The sequence below is a fragment of the Orcinus orca genome, chromosome 11 (genome assembly GCF_937001465.1).
Source record: "Orcinus orca chromosome 11, mOrcOrc1.1, whole genome shotgun sequence".
NCBI lineage: Eukaryota > Metazoa > Chordata > Mammalia > Artiodactyla > Delphinidae > Orcinus > Orcinus orca.
In genome coordinates this window covers 3,257,588-3,277,400 of record NC_064569.1, presented here as the reverse complement: position 1 = coordinate 3,277,400, position 19,813 = coordinate 3,257,588, and the positions used below count along the sequence as shown (strand labels likewise).

Genomic DNA, 19,813 nt, shown 5'->3' with positions numbered 1-19,813 from the left:
AGGTCCTGGGGTGATTCCAGTGTGCAGACAAGTTTGGGAACCAGGGATATAACTCAGAGCTGTTAAAGATACGGAGGAAAGATGCTTACTCAAGTCCAGTGATGTGTACGTCAGCATAACACTTCCATAGAACAACTTAATAAGCATGGTCAAGGGACATCAACTTGGTTGTCCATTTGATCCAGTGATCCTAATCCTGAGAATTTATCCCAAGGAAATAACTCCAAAAAAGGGGGGTAAAGGCTACCTCTACAAAGATACATGATAGCAGAATATCCATTTATCAGTGATTGAAAATAAGCAGAAAGCCCAGAACAGAGAATTGTTAAGCAAATTATGATATATCCCCTTGATGGAAGTTTATGCAATCACATGATTGTTGTGTAAAAAATGGAAAATAACACTAACTAAAAAACAGAGGGACTTCCCTGGCTGTCCAGTGATTAAGACTCTGCGCTCCCAGTGCTGGGGAGGGTTCAATCCCTGGTCGGGGAACTAAGATCCCACTTGCCACACAGCGTGGCCAAAAAAACCACAAAAACGACAGAAACTGTGTATATTTCATATTAATAGATATGTAAGCTTTATATAGAGAGAAAGAAATAATGAAGTAAATCTCCCCAAACTGGAAACAACCCAAATGTTCTTCAGTGGGTGAATGGTTAAATAAACCACAGGACAACCATCGACACCATGGAATACTTACTGCTCAGTAATGAAAAGGAATGAACTACTGATACAAGAGCAAGCTGGGTGGATCTCAAGGGCATCATGCCGAGCGAAAAAGCCGGTCTCAAAAGGTCACACACTGTATGATTCCATTTATGTAACATTCCCCAAATGACAACATTATAGAGATAGAGAGCAAGTTAGTGGCTGTCAGAGGTTATAGGGGTGGGGAGGGGAAGGGTTAGTGTGACTATGAAGGGGCAGCAGGATGGAGATCTCCGTGGTCATGGAACAGCGGTGGTGTTTGCACGAATCAACACAAGTGATAGAATTACACAGAATTATACGCACACACACACACACACACACACACACACACACACACACACACAAGCAAGTGCATGGAAACGGGTGCGATCTGAGTAAGGTCTGCGGATTGTACCAATGTCCATTCCCAGGTTTTGATATTGTTCTATATAAGATTTTTACCATTGAGGAAAATGAAAATGTCACTGGGTGAAATGTACACGTGACCTCTCTGGGCTACTTTTGCAACTTTCTGTGAACATATAATTGTTTCAAAATGGAATCTTAATGAAAATCCTATATAGAGAGAAATATTGAAATAAAACATCCTAAGTTTTAAATAGCTATTGTGTCAAGATGGTAGAATTAAAAAAAATTTTTTAACATCTTTATTGAAGTATAATTGCCTGACAATGGTATGTTAGTTTCTGCTTTATAACAAGTTGAATCAGCTATACGTATACATATATCCCCATATCTCCACCCTCTTGTGTCTCCCTCCCACCCTCCCTATCCCACCCCTCTAGGTGGTCACAAAGCACCGAGCTGATCTCCCTGTGCTATGTAAACATTTTATCTATTTATTTATTTATTTGGCCACGCCACGCAGCTTGTGGGATCTTAGTTCCTCCACCAGGGATTGAACCTGGGCCCCTGACAGCAAAAGCACAGAGTCCTAACCAGTGGACCGCCAGAGAATTCCAAAGATGGTAGAATTATTATTTTTTTCTCATTCAAATTCTCTTTTTAGGGAATTCCCTGGCAGTAATTCAGTCTTGGGCCCACGGTGGAAGGTTTAACATAAAGACACAGAGTCTTATCTGTATCAGCACTGCTGATACACCACCCAGTTATTCCAAACAAGGTTTATAACTATAACTAGTTATAACTATAACTAGTGCAGAGACTCTGGAGTCGGGCGCAGAGCTACTCACCCTCAAAGATGGGGCAGATCTTCCTCCAGGCTGTGATGCCCCCCTGGCTGGTGTACTGGCCTAGTGCTGTCTCCAGGAGAAAGACAGGAATGCCACAGGTAAAGAGGAAGATGAGGTAGGGGATGAAAAAGGCACCTGCGGGTGGGAAACAGGCTGTCCATTACATGGCACTAGCCTCCTTGTGGTCCACGGTCATCTCCCCCCCTCACCACCCCATGCTTCCAGTCAGAATCCTGGGGATGGGGACTGCGCAAAATGGCGGGGACATCTGTCTAGATGTCTGGAACCACGGCAGAGATCAGGTGTCACCAAGTTACTTAGGACCTAGCCAGTCACTTCCTTCACTCTGAAGTTTCCATCTATACCTTCCAAGGTTTGCTCCCCATCAACTTCAGTTGCTGCCCAAATAACACAGAGCTTGTGGTCACAGAAGAAGCTCACTGAGTCACAGATATCCAGGAGCATTCCCACAGCCCACAGTCTATAATTTTTGTCAAGGAAATGATTGCTCTCGATGTTAGAGAGGGGCTTTTAGCAGACTGAAATCAGATTTCCCTTAGTAATCCTTTCTGCTTCTGTTTTCACAGTCACTGCCTGAGACAAGTCTACTGTTGCCAGAAATGCTGGCATTTGCTCCACCATAGACCTCTATCTGCTGGCAACTGGGCAGGGGAGTTCACAGGAGAGAGTCCCAGGGGGAGAGACGTGCACAGAGAGACCCAAGTGCCTGCAGAGGGTCCCCTACGAGCTTGAGTGCTGGTCAGCACATGCGTGTGAGGACACTACCCAAGGAGAGGAAAGAATCCCTCAAGAAGATAGAGCCTGGTGGTACTCACGCAAGGCTGGGGACATTCCAAAGACTTAAGGAAGAAATGACACCAATTCTATACAAACCCTTGCAGAAAATTTAGAAGCAATTCTTTCCAACTCATTCTACGAAGCTAGCATTACTCTGATAACAAAAGTAGATAAAGACAAGAAAAGAAAACTATAGATCCAACTTTCATGAACATAGATGCAAAATTCTAAACAAAATTTTAGATATCCAACAATATATATAAAAAAAGTAATACATAGTGGAGTTTATCCCTGGAATACAAAGTTGTTTTAACATTCAAAAAAAAAATCAGTGGATCATATTAATAAATTTAAAAAGAAAAATCATATAATCGTTTCAATAAATGCAGAAAAGTATTTGACCAAATCTAACAGCCATTTCTGATTAAAAAAAAAAAAAAACTCTCAGCAAGTGATGAATAGAAGGAAATAAAGGGCATCTACAAAACACCTACAGATAACATCACACTTAATGGTGAAAGACTGCTTAACCCCTAAGGTCGAGAGTAAGACAAGGGTGTCCAGTCTTACTATTTACCACTTCTATTCAACATTGGTTCCATCAATATTGATTCTAGTCAAGGCAAGAAGGCAATAAAAGGAATTAAAAGTTATTCAAAAAAAAAGTTATTCAGATTAGAAAAGAAGAAATAAAACTGCTTTACTTGCAAATGACATGATTGCCTATGTAGAAAATCCATTGGAATTTAAAATAGTCAAACTCATAGAATCAGAAAGTAGAATGGTGATTACCAGGGTCTGAGGAAGGGGGAAACAGGGTGATGCTGGCCAAAGGGTATAAAGTTTCAGTTTTGCAAAATGAATGAATCCTAGATATCCACTTTAACCATAGTGCCCACAGTGAACAATATTGAATTGTTTTCTTAAAATTGTGCTAAGAAGGTAAATCTTATGTTGTGTTCTTATCACACACAAAAAATTAAAATGAAAAAAAGAGGACAGAAGGAAACTTTTGGACGTGATGGATATGTTTATGACATTGATTGTGGTGATGGTTTCACAAGTATATGTTTACCTCCAAACTCATCAAGTGGTATACATTAAATGTGTACAGCTTTTTGTACATTAGTCATACCTCAATAAAGTGTATTTAAAAAGAAAAGAAAGAAAATCCTTCGGAATGTACCAAAGAGCTGCTAGAATAAATAAGTTAATTTAGTGAGGTTACAAGATATAAGATCAGCATAAAAAATCAATTGCATTTCTTCTACTAGCGCAAGCAATTATAAATTACAATTTAACAAATAATACCATTATAACAGCATCAAAGAGATGAACTATTTAGGAGTAAATTTGACAAAAGATGTGTACACTCATAACTGCAAAACATTGCTGAGAGGAATTAAAGAAGACCTAAATAAATGGTGAGGCATACCATGTTCATGGGTCAGAAGACTCAATATTATTAAGATGTCAGTTCTTCCCAAATTAATCAATAGATTCACTGTAATCCCAATCAAAATCCCAGCAGACTTTTTTGTAGAAACTGACAAACGGATTCTAAAGTTCATATGAAAATGCAAAGAACCTAAAATAGCCAAACAACTTTGAAAAAGAAGAACTAAGTTTTAGGCTTACCTCTACCTTATTTTCATATTATTATAAAGATACAGTAATTAAAACAGTGTGGTTTTGGTGTCAAAATAAACAAATAGATCAACAGAACAGAATAGACTCCAGCAACAGGGCCATGCACATTTGGACAATTGATTTTTGACAAAGGTGTAAAGGCAATTCATTGGAGAAAGGATAGTCTTTTTAATAAATGATGCTAGAACAAGTAGATATACATACACACAAAAAATGAATTTCAATCCATACCTTCATTTTATACAAATATTAACCCAAAATGGATGGTGGACCTAAGTGTGAAACCTAAAACTATAAAACTTCTAGAAGAAAATATATCAGACCTTGGGTTAAGCAAAAATTTCTTTCATGTGACATCAAAAACATGAGTCATAAAAGAATAAATTCATAAACTGCACTTCATCAGAATTTGAAACTTCTGCTTTTCAAAAGACATTGTTAAGCAAAGGAAAAATATAAGACAGAATGAGAAAAAAAATTGCAAAATGCATATCTGATAAAGGACTTGTATCCAGAATATATGAAGAAGTAGCAAAATTCAATAGTAAGAAAACAAACGACCTTTTTTTTTTGAGGTACGCGGGCCTCTCACTCTTATGGCCTCTCCCGCTGCGGAGCACAGGCTCCGGACGCGCAGGCCCAGCGGCCATGGCTCACGGGCCCAGTCGCTCCACGGCATGTGGGATCTTCCCAGACCGGGGCACAAACCCGTGTCCCCTGCAACGGCAGGCGGACTCTCAACCACTGCGCCACCAGGGAAGCCCTATTTTTTTTAATGGTCAAAAGATTTGAACAGGTTTTCACCAAAAAAGATATGTGGGCTACAAATAAGTACATGAAATGATGTTCAACATCATTAGTCAATATAAATTTAAGTGACAATGAGGTAATGTTCGCACCAATTAGAAAAGTTAAAATTAAAAAGACAGCCCAAGTATCGGTAAAGTTGTGGAAAAGCTGGCACTCAGATACGCTGCTGGCAGGAAGGTAAACATGGTACAACCATGTTGGAAAAGTGTTCCGCGGTTTCTTAAAAAGTTAAAGGTGCCCCTATCATATAATCCCGCCATTCCACACTTCAGTGTTCCCTCAAAGGAGATGAAAGCACATGTTTATACAAAGGTTTGTATACAAAAGTTCTTAGCAGTTTCATCTGTAATAGCTAAAGCCTGGAAACAACCCAAATGTCCATCAACAGGCGAAGAGAGAAATTGTAGTATATCCATATAATGGAATACTACCCAGTAATAACAAGAAGGGAACTACTGAGACATGAAAAAGATGGATGAATCTCAAAGTAATTATGCTGAGGGATAGAAGCCAAGTGAAGTATATACTGCATGATTCCATTTATAGAAAATTATAAGAAATGCAAACTACTATATAGTTTGGAAACAACCTGGAAAACTAGGCCTGGAAACGACCTAAGTGTCCCTCAACAGATGCATGGATAAAGAAAATGCTATATGTGTAATGGAATATTATCCGGCCATAAAAAAAGAAGAAATTCTGCGTGTTGCAGCCACATGGATGGACCTCGAGGGTATTATGCTAAGTGAAATAAGTCACAGAGAGAAAGTACATACTGCACGTCCTCTCCTATGTGTGGAATTCATAGAGGCAGAGAGCAGAATGGTGATTACCAGAGGCTGGGGGTGTGAGGAATGCGGACATGTTGGTCAAACTTCGTTATAAGATAAACAATTTCTGGGGATGTAACATACAGCATGGTGGTTGCAGTGAACTATACTGTCTTATATAGTTGAAAGTTCTTAAAAGAGTAGATCTTAAGTGTTATCACCACCAAAAAAAAAGGTAATTATATGAAGGAATGAAGGTGTTAACTAACCTTACTGTGGTAATCATTTTGCAATACATACATGTATTAAATCATCATGTTCTACACCTAAACTTACTATCCATAATATATCAATAAAGCTGGAAAATAGTTATATTTTTAAAAAACAAAACAGGTTTTTGGTTGCATTGGGATGGGGTAGCAGAGGTCAGGGGTGGGAGAGAGGGAAGGAGGAAATTTGGGGGAGTGATGGATACCTTCATTATCTTGATAGTGGTGATGGTTTCAAGAGCGTGTACCTATGTCGAAACTTATCCAACTGTACACTTCAAACGTGTGCAAGTTGTTGTAAGCCAATTATACCGTCATCAAATTGCTAAAACAAAAGTTAGTGGGGAATAGGCTTCTCCAGCTCTTTGCCTCTAGTCCACGCATCCGTAATTCAGGCACTGAAGGAAACGCTTGGTGACCACAAGGGCAAAGAAAGATCGTAAACTATTCAGGCACGTGAGTAGATAAATCAGCCCAAGGCTTGCTGGGCAGGAAGGGGAAATTAGGGCAGAGAGAACCCAGTAGCTGATATGAACAGTCCTGCTGGGAGCTGGAAACATCGCAGAGAGAGAGAGAGAAGACAGGGGGCAGGGGGAGAGTTTTCAGCCTGGCTCAAGTCCCTCATCCCCATCTTTGTGCCACCTGCTCTTCCCCAATGAACCGAGCCAATGTTTAACCGCACTGGGTCTGGTGGTCAGTCTGCGCCCCTCCCCCTCTGCCTCCTTGAGCTCCTGGGCAGCTGGCCAGAGGGGACAAGGTCCACACCCGCCAGGCCGAGTCACTGGCCCCAAACCGGGGAGGGAGTTAGGGAAGAGATAGAGCCCAGGAGGGACCCAGGTGCCCACCAGGGAGTCCTGGGGCACTGCCTCTTTCCCCACCCAAGCCCCAGTCACCACCACTCAAAGATGGAGCCACTCCTGGAGACGGAGGGTGGAGTCAGTTATCTGCTCCCCAAATCCCCCGTTTAGTCTCCTTGCCCAAATTCTAAAATGTCCTGGCATTTTTCCCCATGGGATGGGAGAGACCACATGCCCATCCTGGAAAGGAATCATTCTGCTGGACACCCTTCTCGATAGGAACACATTCTGTGGCGTCACCTGTAAGGCTCCAGGTGACACTTTTTTAGGACAAACTGACGATATGCCACATGAGCAGCACAGCAGTGAACATGCATGACTATTACATGCTGTAATCAACACTGCTGGACCAATACTTGGCATTGCTTCATTAACTAAAAGTGGTGACCAGTTGTCACGTACTCGTAAAATAACCGTGACTCTTACATGAAGAAAAACGCTCCTTGTTTCTCTTCGTTCTTTAGTATATCTACGGACAACCTCAGGGCAAACGGGGGCCATCTAGTGCCCTTGACATTGGTGTCCCCATGCTCCCTCTCCCTGACATCCAGAGGTGGGCTCTACTTGGCTATGGCCCTTCCCTCTAAGATCCCGGCTTTGAGAGGTCCAGCTGTGGTACATTCTGCGGTAGCCTCACGTGGGTCTCCAGCCCCAGGCAGCCTGGGTGTTGGGCAACTCAGTCTGCCGGTAGCCGGGGTCCAGGGAGCTGGAGGGCTTTCGGCTGAAGGCCCAGGTTCCGAAGCAGCCAGGACTTGGGTATTTGGGCAGAGCCACCAGTTATGTGAGAAAGAAGGACATCAAGGAGACTCCAAGCTTCTTAGCCTTGTAACCAGTCTGCTTCCCCCCTTAGTCCCCCGCAATCAGTTCTCAACACAGCAGCCAGACAGCGTACAAGTGTAAGATTGGCCCCTCTGCTCAAACCCCTGGCCCGCCTCCCCATCACTGGAGGGAAAGCCAGAGTCTCACAGTGGCTGACAAGCCCTGGGTGACCTGCCCCCGCAAAGTGACTCCCCTCCAGTGGCTCCCCAAACACGCCAGCCAACCTCCTGCTTTAGGGCCATTAACACCTGTTTCCTCTGCCTGGAGCACTTTCTCCCTAATATCCACGTGGCCAGCTCTCACTCACCGGCAAGACTTCACTCTGACGTTCTCAGTGTGGTCGCCCGCAGCCCCCCTCCTGTAGCACTCAGGAACTTCTGATATGCTGTGTAATTTTCTTGTTTACTGTGTTTACTGTTTATTGTCTGTCTCTCACAGACAGACAAGGAGTGTAAGCCCCACAAGGACAGGGAAGGGGTCTGTTCTGTTTATAGATGATCACAACAACTCGGAATAATTCCTGGCAGGTGGTGGGTCCACAGTAAGTCACTGTCGTTGGGTGACACAGTCCGGGCTTGGTTGGCCTGACTGTCGAAAGCCATGGGGAGGGGGGCGGGCAGGTGCTCGGGGTAGACTGGCCACAAGGCCTGGACGGCAGGGAGGGCGCCTATCTAGGAGGTGGCTGAGGCGGGCGCCCCCTGCACCCGTCTCCTGATGGACGCTGATTTTAGACAGGCTTCTTGGTACCCCTTTCTCAGCATCTCTGGTTTTCGACTACAGTGTTTCACCGTTTCCCTGTTCCTCTATCATATGCTTGCCTCAGCCTTTTCCCTGCTCCGGGACTCACTTCTATTAGGATCTACGAAACGTTAAAGCTGGAAGGAACCGCAGAAGATATCACTTATATTTTTAGATTGGAACTGAAATTGCGCTTTGGGGACGTTTTCCTCCCTGACTTCCCCACCAAACAAACATTAATGATAATAAAGTCCCGAGTTTATCCCCCCAGCCAAGCACAAAAGTGGCTACTTACAGCTATGAAGTTCAAGGAAGGGCCCAGAAAAAAGCAGGCTGATGACACCCGTGACCCCAGCACCCTCCTGCAGAAGCTGCTCAGAACGTCCCTCTCGCCCCCAGGAGTCCAAGCCCCAATCTGAGAACCACGGGTTTAAATAAAATCACTAAAGCAGGAGGATGGGGTCAAACCAACCTAGACGGTCTCTGTCCTCCCCACCCCCTTCCCCATGTCGGCAGTGAAGGGTCCTGTCATAAGGAGGCCTCTGTCCCCTCTCGACAAAGAGACGAGAAGGTGGCGAGATGAAGTGTGGGACCCGTGCTCTGGGGGGAGGGGACGAGGGGGTAAAGGGGACAGAAAGGTTGAGCCTCTGGGAACACCAAAACCCGGAAAAGCGGGCCTGTCTGGGCCCCTCTACAGGCCACACGGGTCCCGGGTTTGTCCCCTTCACACTGGCAGGGGCGCCTCCCGCGTGTCCACCCGGTGGCCCTGGCTGACTCATGCCCTTCAGAGCAAACCCGGGCATCAGCCTCGGCCCCGGCCCCAGAGCCCCTCCGAGCACTTCCTCCAGCTGCTGTTGTCCATCAAGGAGAGAGAAGAGGAAGCCTGAGGCCTTGTGCCCTATCGGGGAAGAGACCGGGGTGGTGGCCTAAGGATTCCGCGGACCGTTCCGTGAGCCCCGAAACGGCTCGTGGGGACCGGCGTGCTGGAGGGCAGGCTCTTCCCGGGCACGAGGTGGCCACCCTCCTGCCTCTGCTCCCCCAGAAGCACCCACGTGAGGAACCAGGGGCCGTGGACACGCTTGCTCCCGGCCTGCCTTTCCCCCGAGACACGGCCACACCTCCCTGGGCCGCACAAACCTACACAGAGCCCCAAGGCGGAGCTCAGACGTAGGCCTCCCCTCGACAGGATGACCCCGTGTGCCCTGCCCAGGCCCTCCTCAGCCCAGTGGCTGGCACCAAGCCTGGGACCCCCCTCCCACCTCTTCGTGCCACTCCTGCTAATTCCCCAGCCACCCTCACCCAATTCCTGAGAGGCTTGGGGAAAGCGGCTCACCTCCCGACCTTCCTGCCGCGTGAGGAGCTAAGCTGGTTACCGGGTTCCAGACACGGAGCCCCAAGGCCCGGCTTAGCCCCCAGACTCCTTCTCCTCCCTGAACGACAAGCCCCATCCCTCCGCCCTCGGGCCTAAATGTCTGAACAAGCCGGCGGAGGGTCCAGGGCTGGGTCGGGACCTCCCTCCTTCCCTCGCAATGTCAGCCAAGCAAAGTCCTGCTGCTTCAGGCTGCCGGCCAGGAAGTCTTGTGGAGAGGGAACACATCAGCCCATTCCCACCCCTCTGGAAAAATACAAGTTAACCTCCAACCCCACGGCCAATCCCCGGTTGCCACAATCCTGAAAGTAAGACTATGGGCTCAGAGCATCTGTGTGTCACCCTCTTCCCATGCTCCCTCTTCCACCCCGCATCGTGGGCTTCGTCTCCCCAAAACCACTGAGACTGGGCTCACACACGGAGGCCCCCACACCCCACAAAGGGGTAGGTGTGGCATTAGGGTTCCCTCCAGGCCTCGTGGCCCACAGAACTCCCACCCCCTCGGCCTGTCCCCGTGACCCACCTTGGCGTTTCCCCTCCTCTAGCGCAGGCTGCAGCCTCCCATAAAACCAGCCCTGGGAGCCCAGCCCCGCTAAGCTCTACCCACCAACGAGGGGACCTTCCGAGCCCACTGCTTGGCCAGAGCACTTCAGCACCCGGCAAATCCGTCTGGGGCTCCCCAGAGGCCCAGGAGTGCCTGAAGGAGAGTCCCCGGTGGGAAAGTGACCAGCAACAGGGGCAGCGGAGTGGCTGCAGCGCCTGGAATGGCGGAGAATGAGAGGCAGGAGAGACGCAGGAAAGAGTTAGAGTTCATGCTCCCCCCACACACATTTCAGTGGGAAAATCTTAAAGGAAGAGCCACTGGTATCAAAGGTGACACATGGGGGGACACATGTCACAGAGCAGGGGGAGGACAGGAAGTCACGGCTACGGAGTCTCGAGACCTCATGGGACAGTTGGGTGCCGACATCCTCTTCAGCATAGCTACCGTTCGTTAGGCCCTTTGCACACGTGACCTCTACGCGTTACAACAGCCTTCAAGGGCAGGTAGAACTATCTCCGTTTACAGCATTTACCTGAGCTCCCAAGGTAAGGCTTGCCTGAGATTACAGGGCGTAAGTAGCAGAGGCAGAACCCAAACTCCCATCCGTCTGGTTCCCAGCCTATACCCATGTTTCTCTGAAGCCACAATAGGGACCCCCCAGGAAGTCGCCCCTCTGTCTAGGTGTCTCTCCTGCAGTGCCCTGAGGGTCTTTCCAGCTCCAGTATCCTCTGCGTCCATGGGACTCCCCAGAGGGCAGTAAGTGCGTGAGATGGAGACAGCCTTGGGATGGGGGGGGCGAGGGTGACGCAGTGGGTCTCACCTCCCCCGTTTTTGTAGCAGAGGTAGGGAAACCTCCAGACGTTGCCCAGCCCGATGATCTCCCCGGCCACGGACAGCACGAACTCCATCTTGTTGTTCCAGTGCCCCCGCTGCAGGCCGCCAGCCTCCTCCGCCTTTTCCATGCCTGGGCACACTGGTTTTGTCTCTCCATTACTGGTTGTGCTCGAGACCCTGCTATCCATTCCACCTGGAAAACAAGCAGGGCGCTCCGTTACTGCTGGGAAGCCTGGAAGGAAAGCTGCCCCCTTCCTTCGCCAGGAACTTCCCGAGGGAATAGAGCCCTGGAAGAGATGAATCCTACTCCTGTCCGCAGATCCACGTCCTCCTTAGCATCTCTTGCTGGTAAAGGCTGGGTAACAGCTGCTGAGAGTATATACCCCTTTCATGTGTCAGGAAGAAAGTGCTGACCCTGAGCCACAGACACTGCTCCCCTAGAAGGTTCCTTGGGTGGGGCTTGTGGACACGGGGTGTTCATGTGCCCCAGGTTGTCGGAGTTCTCCCTTCCACCCTACAGCCAGCTTCGTCTGCATTAGCATGTGCCTCAGTTTCTCCATTCCATGTATGGGGACAGTCACAAGGATAGGAGTTGAATGTATCCTCAAAGTCACCAATTTCCCTTTTGGGAATTTACCCTAAAGAAATAATTGTGATGGTTGGTAAAGATTCAGCACTGAGGAAGTTCACTGTTTATAACAGCCAAATATTGGAAAGTATATAAATGTTCAGAAATGGTCAATAGGTTAATAAATTAAGGCACGTACGATGGACTACTATAGAATCATGAAAAAATGTGTTACAGAAGAAAGTGTAGTGAAATGAAAAGTTGTTCACAATGTGTGAAGTGAAAAGTTAGGAAATAGCACACATGACATGATTTTGCTGGGAAAATACCTTATAAAGCATTTGTATGCATGAAGATTAGGATATCCACCAGTGGATGGGCTATAGGCATGTTTTCCTTATCTATATTTTCTACATTTTCATCGAAGAACATGTTTTATTTTGTAATAGGAAAATAAATGTCAGTATTTTTGGATCCCTGCAAGGGGGTGAGAGTGGTTGAGTGGGACCAAGCACTCTGCGTAAGATGAGCTAACTTTTGGCCGCACATACGGCATGGGGGATCTCAGTTCCACGACCAGGGATCGAACCCGTGCCCCCGTCCCCGACTGGGAGCACAGAGTCTTAACCACTGGACCACCAGGGAAGTCCCGAACTCTGGGCTCTTTTTCTTTTTTGGTGGTGGCCGGTGCACGACTCTATTAAGTAGAGAAGGCAACATAAAATGAATACAGAGCCGTAGTGCTACACCCTTCCTGGCCCTTTCCTAGACTCGTACTGGGACTGAGGATGCGATTGGATGTGGCCCACGTTCAGTGAACAGCTACTGTAGACTAAGTGCTTTACACAGTCATTTCGTTCAATCCACACAGCTCTGAGACGTGAGCAGTACTCCCTCTGCTTTGTCAGCAGGAAGCTGCGGTTCAGAGAGGCTGGGTGACACGGGTGCGGCCGTGTGGCACAGCCGGGACCTGGGCCCACGCTGCCTTGCTTGTTCACTTACCTCCCGCAGTCATACTGGCTGGTGGGTCTAGCGTAAGCATCCCCGACTGTATACGGCCGCCCCCTCCCTGGAGAAGTGGGTACACGCACTTCTTTCTACTCCCCGAGAAAAGTTCGCATGAACACAATTTTCTCACAGGAGCCCCAACTGGCCAACAGATTCTCCTGTGGCTCTGCCTTCCCAGCGGGGCTTCCCCGAGGGATCCAGAAAGTCAGAGGGAGGTCAGGAACATATTGCGTATTTGATAAATGAACGGGCTTCAAAGACTGTGGGTTAAGAAGGAGAAACCCAAGCAGCTGGCCCTCAGAAGCTTCCCCAGTCCTTTTGAGAAGGTCTCCTCATGTCTTGTGCAGGTTCTGGGGCTGATGGATGTCTTCCAATGATAAAGCACTGTCTCCCTCACTTCTCCATTCCCCCAGACCCTAGAAGAACAGACCCCTAGGGACCCCTGGGTCCCTTAGCCGCGCTGGGTACCAGTCCTCAGAGGCAGCATCGTGCGACTGAAGGACAAGCCTGGGTTCAAATCATAGCTCTACACCAGAGACCACACGACTTCAAGGAAGTGAATTAATTACTCTGAGCCTCAGTTTGTGCGTCTGTAAAAGCGAGGGTGACGGGATACACTTAGCCATGAAGATTAAATGAGGATATATATATATATATATATATACACTTCATAGTATAACAGGCACTCAAATTTTTATTTTCTTTTAATCCTGTCAAAAGTTTTATGTTCTTTCAACTTTCAATCTTGTCTCAGAAAAGAGAGCCTTGATTTTCTTAGAAGTAAACCCAAATGTCTTTCCTCTCCGTCTGGTCTCTTTCTCCAAATCACATTGGCCCTTAAATCAGCGGCCACTGAAGTTCCAGAAAGTCAAGACAATAGCATATAGTCTTTGCACATGACACATAAATGTCATAGTTTCCAGGAGAGGATCCCAAAACCCTTTGACTGTAGGTCCCGTGAATCCTACCCACCTACAGTCTGAGACCCAGAAGCAGGAGCAAAAGAGAAGAAAACAGCACCAACCTCAGCGCAGCTGCTACCAGAGGTCCTGTCAGAGGGGAGAAGAGCTGTCCAGGGGGAAAGGGAGGTGCTGCCTATTTAAAGTGTGGCTCCCACTCCTCGGGCACTTGTAATTCTAAACTTGACCCCGCCCACATTCCGCCCTCTGTCCCCTGCTCCCTCCCCCTCCGCTCCGCTCCGCACAGACACTCAGACACACACACACAGAGACACACATAGACAGACACACACACACACGCACGCACGCACACGTGCACACACGTGCACAAGCGCGCTTGCACTTACCTGCATATAGAAAAGTCTGAAGAAGTGTTCGCCGAACGGTTATTAGTGGCTACGTTTGGAGAGTGGGGTTGGGGTCAGGAGAGGAAGTAAAGCTTTTTAAGCTTTAGTATTATTTGAAGTTTTAAATAATGTGCTAGAATTGATTTTTTAAATAATTGTCTCCACCAACACAGAAAAGGAAGTGTCAAGGTTCACAGCAAAGCGAAGTCCTACCCCCATCAGGGCACAAGAGCTGACAGATGGGGAAGAGGACGGCGGAGGGTGGAGTCATCGGAGCCCCAGCCCCACCAGGGCGGATGTGCAGAGTGCGTGGAGGCTGCTCGGGCTCCAAGGCTCCGTGGTCCAGGGTCTGGGTCCTGCTCCTACCCCTTCCCAGGCTGAGGCCGTGAACAAGGTGTCCAGCTTCCAAGAGTCCTATTTTCTCACCTACAGAAAGAGGAGAAGCGAATGGACCTGGAGATGATCATACTAAGTGAAGTAAGTCAGACAGAGAAAGACAAGTACCATAGGATATCACTTATATCCTAAATCTAAAATATGATACAAATGAACTTACCTACAAAACAGAAACAGACTCACAGACACAGAGAACAAACTTACAGTTACCAAAGGGGAAAGGGGAGAGGGAGGGATAAATTAGGAGTTTGGGATTAACAGATATACATACTATATATAAAACAGATAACCAACAAGGACCTACTGTATAGCACAGGAAACTATACTCAATATCTTTTTTTTTAAGTGTTCTTTTTTAAAAAATTTAATTAATTAATTAGGTTGCGCCGGGTCTTAGTTGCAGCAGAGGGCTCCTTAGTTGCGGCACATGGGCTCCTTAGTTATGGCATGCAAACTCTTAGTTGCGGCATGCATGTGGGATCTAGTTCCCTGACCAGGGATCAAACCCAGGACCCCTGCATTGGGAGCATGGAGTCTTAAACACTGCACCACAAGAGAAGTCCCTCAATGTCTTGTAATAACCTATAATGGAAAAGAATCTGAAAAAGAATAGATACATATGTGTATGTATAGCCAAATTGCTTTGCTGTATATCTGAAATATTGTAAATCAACTATACTTCAATAAAAAATAAAAATTAAAAAAAAAAGAAAGAGGAGAATATTCCTTACCTTGCAAAGTTGTGGGAGGTTTCAGGAGATCTGAGTAAAGGGCCTAACACACAGCAAGCCCTGATTTACCCTTAAGAAAGTATTCACGGTGAGCGAGGAAGTTTCCTGAAGGGGACGGGATTGAGAGACCCCTGAGCAAAGCCGGCTCCTGCCAGACAGAAGGAATGAGTCAGGGGGTATGAGGGGTGACTGAGTGGGATCGTACAGATGTGCCAGTGAGGAGGGTAAATCAGAGACTCTAAGGCAGTTTCTATCCCTCTCATCCCCCATCCCCCATCTAGGACGCAGAAGCACATCCTGAAAACACCCAAGGAGCCTCGTGGAGATGATTATTCTTAACGTTTCTGCCGCCCCTTCCCTCTCCCCACCACCATCCATCTGTCTAATTTAAGTGTGCAAAGCAATAGACAAGGGTTTCCTGAGAAAGGCTGCAAACTCATGCAAAAAAGTCCATCTTCAAAAGCAATTAACTTCCATCCTTACTTATCAGCGAGCCGTACTCACTAATGACCTGGCACTTGTAATCTAAAGTCACCGGATAACTGAGGTTTACCGAGGTCTTCTGAGAAGCCGGATGCCGCGCAGCTGTTGGCGATGCTTCTCAGCCCTCCTGTGTCCTGACGCAGGGGAGCCTCTGGGATCCCAGTGTCCAGGATCAGTGGGGTAAGTCTGAGTCAGTTCTGAGTTGCTGCTCCTGTACTAGGCAATGTCTGGTTTTTCTTGTTGATCCTATTATTTTTGCATAACTGCTGCCACGTTACCATGTTGATTGCCACTTCGTTCCTCTCCAAAGCTTTATTCCTCTCCAATTTCTTTTTCTCTATAAAGCAGGAGCGATGCGGTAGGTCTTTTGCCCTGCCTAGGCTGACTAAGTTTAAAGAAGTGTGAGAACCCTGATAGATGAGCGCGCACGACAGCTCCTCACAACTCTGTCTGGGGTCGAGCACGAGTCCGGCAGGACAAGCCTTGTCTCCCTCGGGTCACCAGCATCTTTGGGTCTCCTGGGTGCAGGGTCCGGGAACTGGAAACAGTGCTAGAATCAGCGTTCAAGGCTCCCTTCTCAAGAGGCTGCTAAGTTTCAAGACGCACTTGAGATCGTTAGTGAGGGTGACTGGAGTCTGTCCTCCCAGAGCCGTATCTACGAAACAAGGCAGACCCTGGAGAAGCAGACTAGGAGGCCTTGGTTTCTATCAAATTGACCCTGGGTTGTTTTTGTTCTTGTTTTTGTTTGTGTGTTTGGGTTTTTTTTTTTTGCGGTACGCGGGCCTCTCACTGTTGTGGCCTCTCCCGCTGCGGAGCTCAGCAGCCATGGCTCACGGGCCCAGCCGCTCCACGGCATGTGGGATCTTCCTGGACCGGGGCACGAACCCACGTCCCCTGCATCGGCAGGCGGACTCTCAACCACTGCGCCACCAGGGAAGCCCGACCCTGGGTTTTTTAGATGCCAACATGCCATGATCTAGTCTCCCAACAATTTTTTTGGGTCTCTCCTAGGAGTGAAACAAGAGCAAATAAATTTTCAAAGGAGCTTGATTCGTTTCAGAAAGGATATTTCCGAGCAGCACTGGTTTCAATATTGGAATGGGTTGGCCAAGGGAGTGGCCTGTGGGGGCGGTCTTCTCCTCGGGAGATCCTGTAAATTAATGGGCATAGTTTCGTTTAACCACAGGGGTGAGGGACCTTTCTGATCCCTGTTGACCTTTTTAATCTCTTTTCAAAGATCACACCAAAAAGGAAGAAAGGAGCAAGTGGAATGAACTAAACAACAACAAATCACGGTTTGCTAAAACTGGAACAATTTGAGCAAAAAAGTGAATGACGATGGTCCTGACGATGGTCCCCAAAGAATAAAATACATTCACGAGTTCACACTAACATAACTAAATAATCCATTAAATAAATAAATGGGGGAGGAAGGCCAGCCCTTCCGTACAGTGGAATTCCAACTAATAAATGCAGAAGGAAAGAGAGAGATTGAAAATCAGCCCTAGACAAATATCACCATGATAACTGTTGTAGACAAGACCCACCAATGAATGCTAAAATCAGTGGGTGAAAGTTCGAGAGGGACAGAGTTTACGCAGTTCCAAAGTATTTTCCCCAAGATATTTATTAACTACAAGGGAAGATAGGAACTTCACAGGAGAGCAAGCAGAACGCAGTAGAGGTGGCAGAAGCCACCTGAACTGAGTGACCGAGGTAACAAGACATCAGTATCCACATCCTGAACCGTGTGAGACAATTACTAAGAAGGACACAACGTTTCTGTGGCATTCTTGCCAAAAATGTACTTCACTCATGAGAAAACATAAGACAAACCCAAAGTGAGGGACATTGGGCAAAACAACTGACCACGAACTCTTCAGGACAGGGGACTAAGGGGAAATTACAGCTGAGTGCAGCGTGGGTCCTGGGTGGAGTCCTGGATGGGATGCCAGAACAGAGAGGGATGTCGACGTAAAGCGGTCTTACGTTTAGTTGAATCGTACTCTACCGGTGGTAATATCCTGACAAACGATGCAATAGTTACATGATTTGTTAACACGGGGGGAAGATGGGTGGTGGGTGTATGGAAACTCTCTGTGCTATTTTTGCAACCTTTCTGTAAGTCCGGAATTAACTGAAAAGAAAACTTTTTAAAAAAGATGATGTGGTCCTGACTGTTGTCGTGCCAAGTCCTTGCCTCTGCTGTGAAAAGCTTTGATGTCACGCTCGGGAACCATGGCTGTTACTGTGATGTGTTCTCTTGTGCTGTGTTTGATTCCAGATAGGACAATTAGCCTAAAGTCTATAAGCCCAAGTCATAAATAAAACTCATGACACCGAACATTAATAACATCAATCGTCACCATGATTAATGTCTCCCGAGCACCTCCGAGGTGCCAGGCACTGTGCCCAGTGCTACGTATCCACGCACCATCCCATCTTATCCTCAGAACAAGCCTGTGAAACAGGGATTGCCACTATGGCCATCTTAAAGATGAGAAAACATAGGCTTAGAGAGAATTAAATGACTTGGCGAGGGTCACGCAACTTAGAAAACGGTAGAGCCAGAATTTGCACTCAGCCTTGTAGGATTCTGAGGTCCATTACTTCTACCTACCATGCTCCACGCTACAGTTTAACCCCAGGGGGAGAAAGACAAGAATAAAGGTTAAGAAGAACAGCTCCGGCAGTGTGTTTTTTTGGCCTATGGCTGCCCCCTGGGATTAAACGTACTTTCTTAGGATAGAAGTGAATAATGAAATGACAAGAAAAATGTTGTTTTCACTGAAAACTTCATCAGATCTGAAGAATATTCTTAAAATCTAATGAGAAGACTCATTCCAATCCCAGTGTGTTCTGCAATCTTCCCCCACCATTCCGCCCTCCTATCGAGGGAAGGAAATCATACCTTCTCTTTAACTCCAGAAAATTAATTGTAGTTCTTTTCCAGTTGTATCCAGTTTCTTCTGATCCTGTCACCCTGATTCCTTGCCTGATTCTCAGAGCACAGAGAGAGGAGAGTTTGCAACGTTCATGTCACTAATCCCGGCAGGAAGCTTGAGGCTGATGAACGGTTGGCCACCAGGGTAAATGGGGTCTACAAGCCCAGAGCTCTGGTGAGGGATTAGGGCCAGGGGACAGCATGTTAAGATTCATGCTTGAAAACATCAGTAGTTGGGGGTCTTTCATCCTAAACATTTTTAAACACCACTGCAGGAGTTCGCAATGGGCAAGACATATGTTGATGCCTGATCGCTTAGCTGATGGGTGTCTCTCGTCTCTCCCTGCTGATGACTCTTCTCAGTCCAGAGAGGGGAGGCAAAGGGGGCCATGACCACAGAGCTCTCTCCGTCCTGGTTTCCCTGAACAAAAAAACCACAGGGCCCCTTCAAACGTGCCGTGCCAGCAACCTCCAGCCGAGGCCCACCAGGAACACACCTGTGGTTTACTAGTCGCAGCTGAAGGGAGGATGCCCACCACGTGTGTCCGTGAGGGGCCGTCAAGGAAGGGTCTATTGTGAGATCAGTGTGTCAGGTGGCTGTGAGGAGGGATCAGGGAGCAGAGCATGGCTCTGGGCTTGCACGCTATCTGGAAGCCGCACCGCGGGGCATGTGGGATCTTAGCTCCCCAGCCAGGGATCGAACCCACGGCCCCTGCGTTGGAAGACGGATTCTTTACCACCGGACCTCCAGGGAAGTCCCTGGAAGCAGGGATATTTTATGATTGGATTTCTTAATGAATCTTGTCTAAAAAGCAGGAGGAATGAAGTGAAGCTAAAACCTGGAATCGGTAAGGAAGCAGCAGTCACCCACGTGAGCCAGCATGGGGTGCCGGCTCGTTTTGGGGGTTTGGACCACGTTCACGTTTCTGTCTTTGTTCCATCTTTGATCACTGACTGGGCTTCTTTTTTTCTTGATCCACCACAACCACGTGGCCTTGTCTGGTGCTGA

General features: G+C 47.4%; 2 protein-coding genes across 6 annotated transcripts in view; one reads left to right on the top strand and one right to left on the bottom strand.

Annotated features, from left to right (window-relative positions):
* The window catches only part of SLC6A13 (solute carrier family 6 member 13), a 36,234-nt gene extending 18,523 nt beyond the window's left edge, over positions 1–17,711 (bottom strand). For 2 of the 5 annotated variants that reach the window (XR_004476439.2, XM_049694842.1), the window contains exons 1-5: positions 15,931–17,711; positions 15,378–15,525; positions 14,251–14,676; positions 11,355–11,561; positions 1,911–2,045 (exon numbers count right to left, since the gene is read on the bottom strand). Coding sequence is in view for 4 of the 5 variants with exons in the window: in XM_049694842.1 (XP_049550799.1) it covers positions 1,911–2,045; positions 11,355–11,556 (337 nt within the window). In the remaining variant the exon portion in view is untranslated. Of the gene's footprint in view, positions 1–1,910; positions 2,046–11,354; positions 11,562–13,968; positions 14,012–14,250; positions 14,677–15,377; positions 15,526–15,930 lie in introns of those variants that run through there. The other 3 variants (XM_033404203.2, XM_004279128.4, XM_033404204.2) reach the window with 3 other exon arrangements.
* Positions 880–19,813, top strand: part of B4GALNT3 (beta-1,4-N-acetyl-galactosaminyltransferase 3) — a 256,857-nt gene continuing 237,923 nt past the window's right edge. Inside the window, exon 1 of the mRNA XM_049694818.1 lies at positions 880–885. The gene's annotated coding sequence lies outside the window, so the exon portion shown is untranslated. The remainder of the gene's footprint in view (positions 886–19,813) is intronic.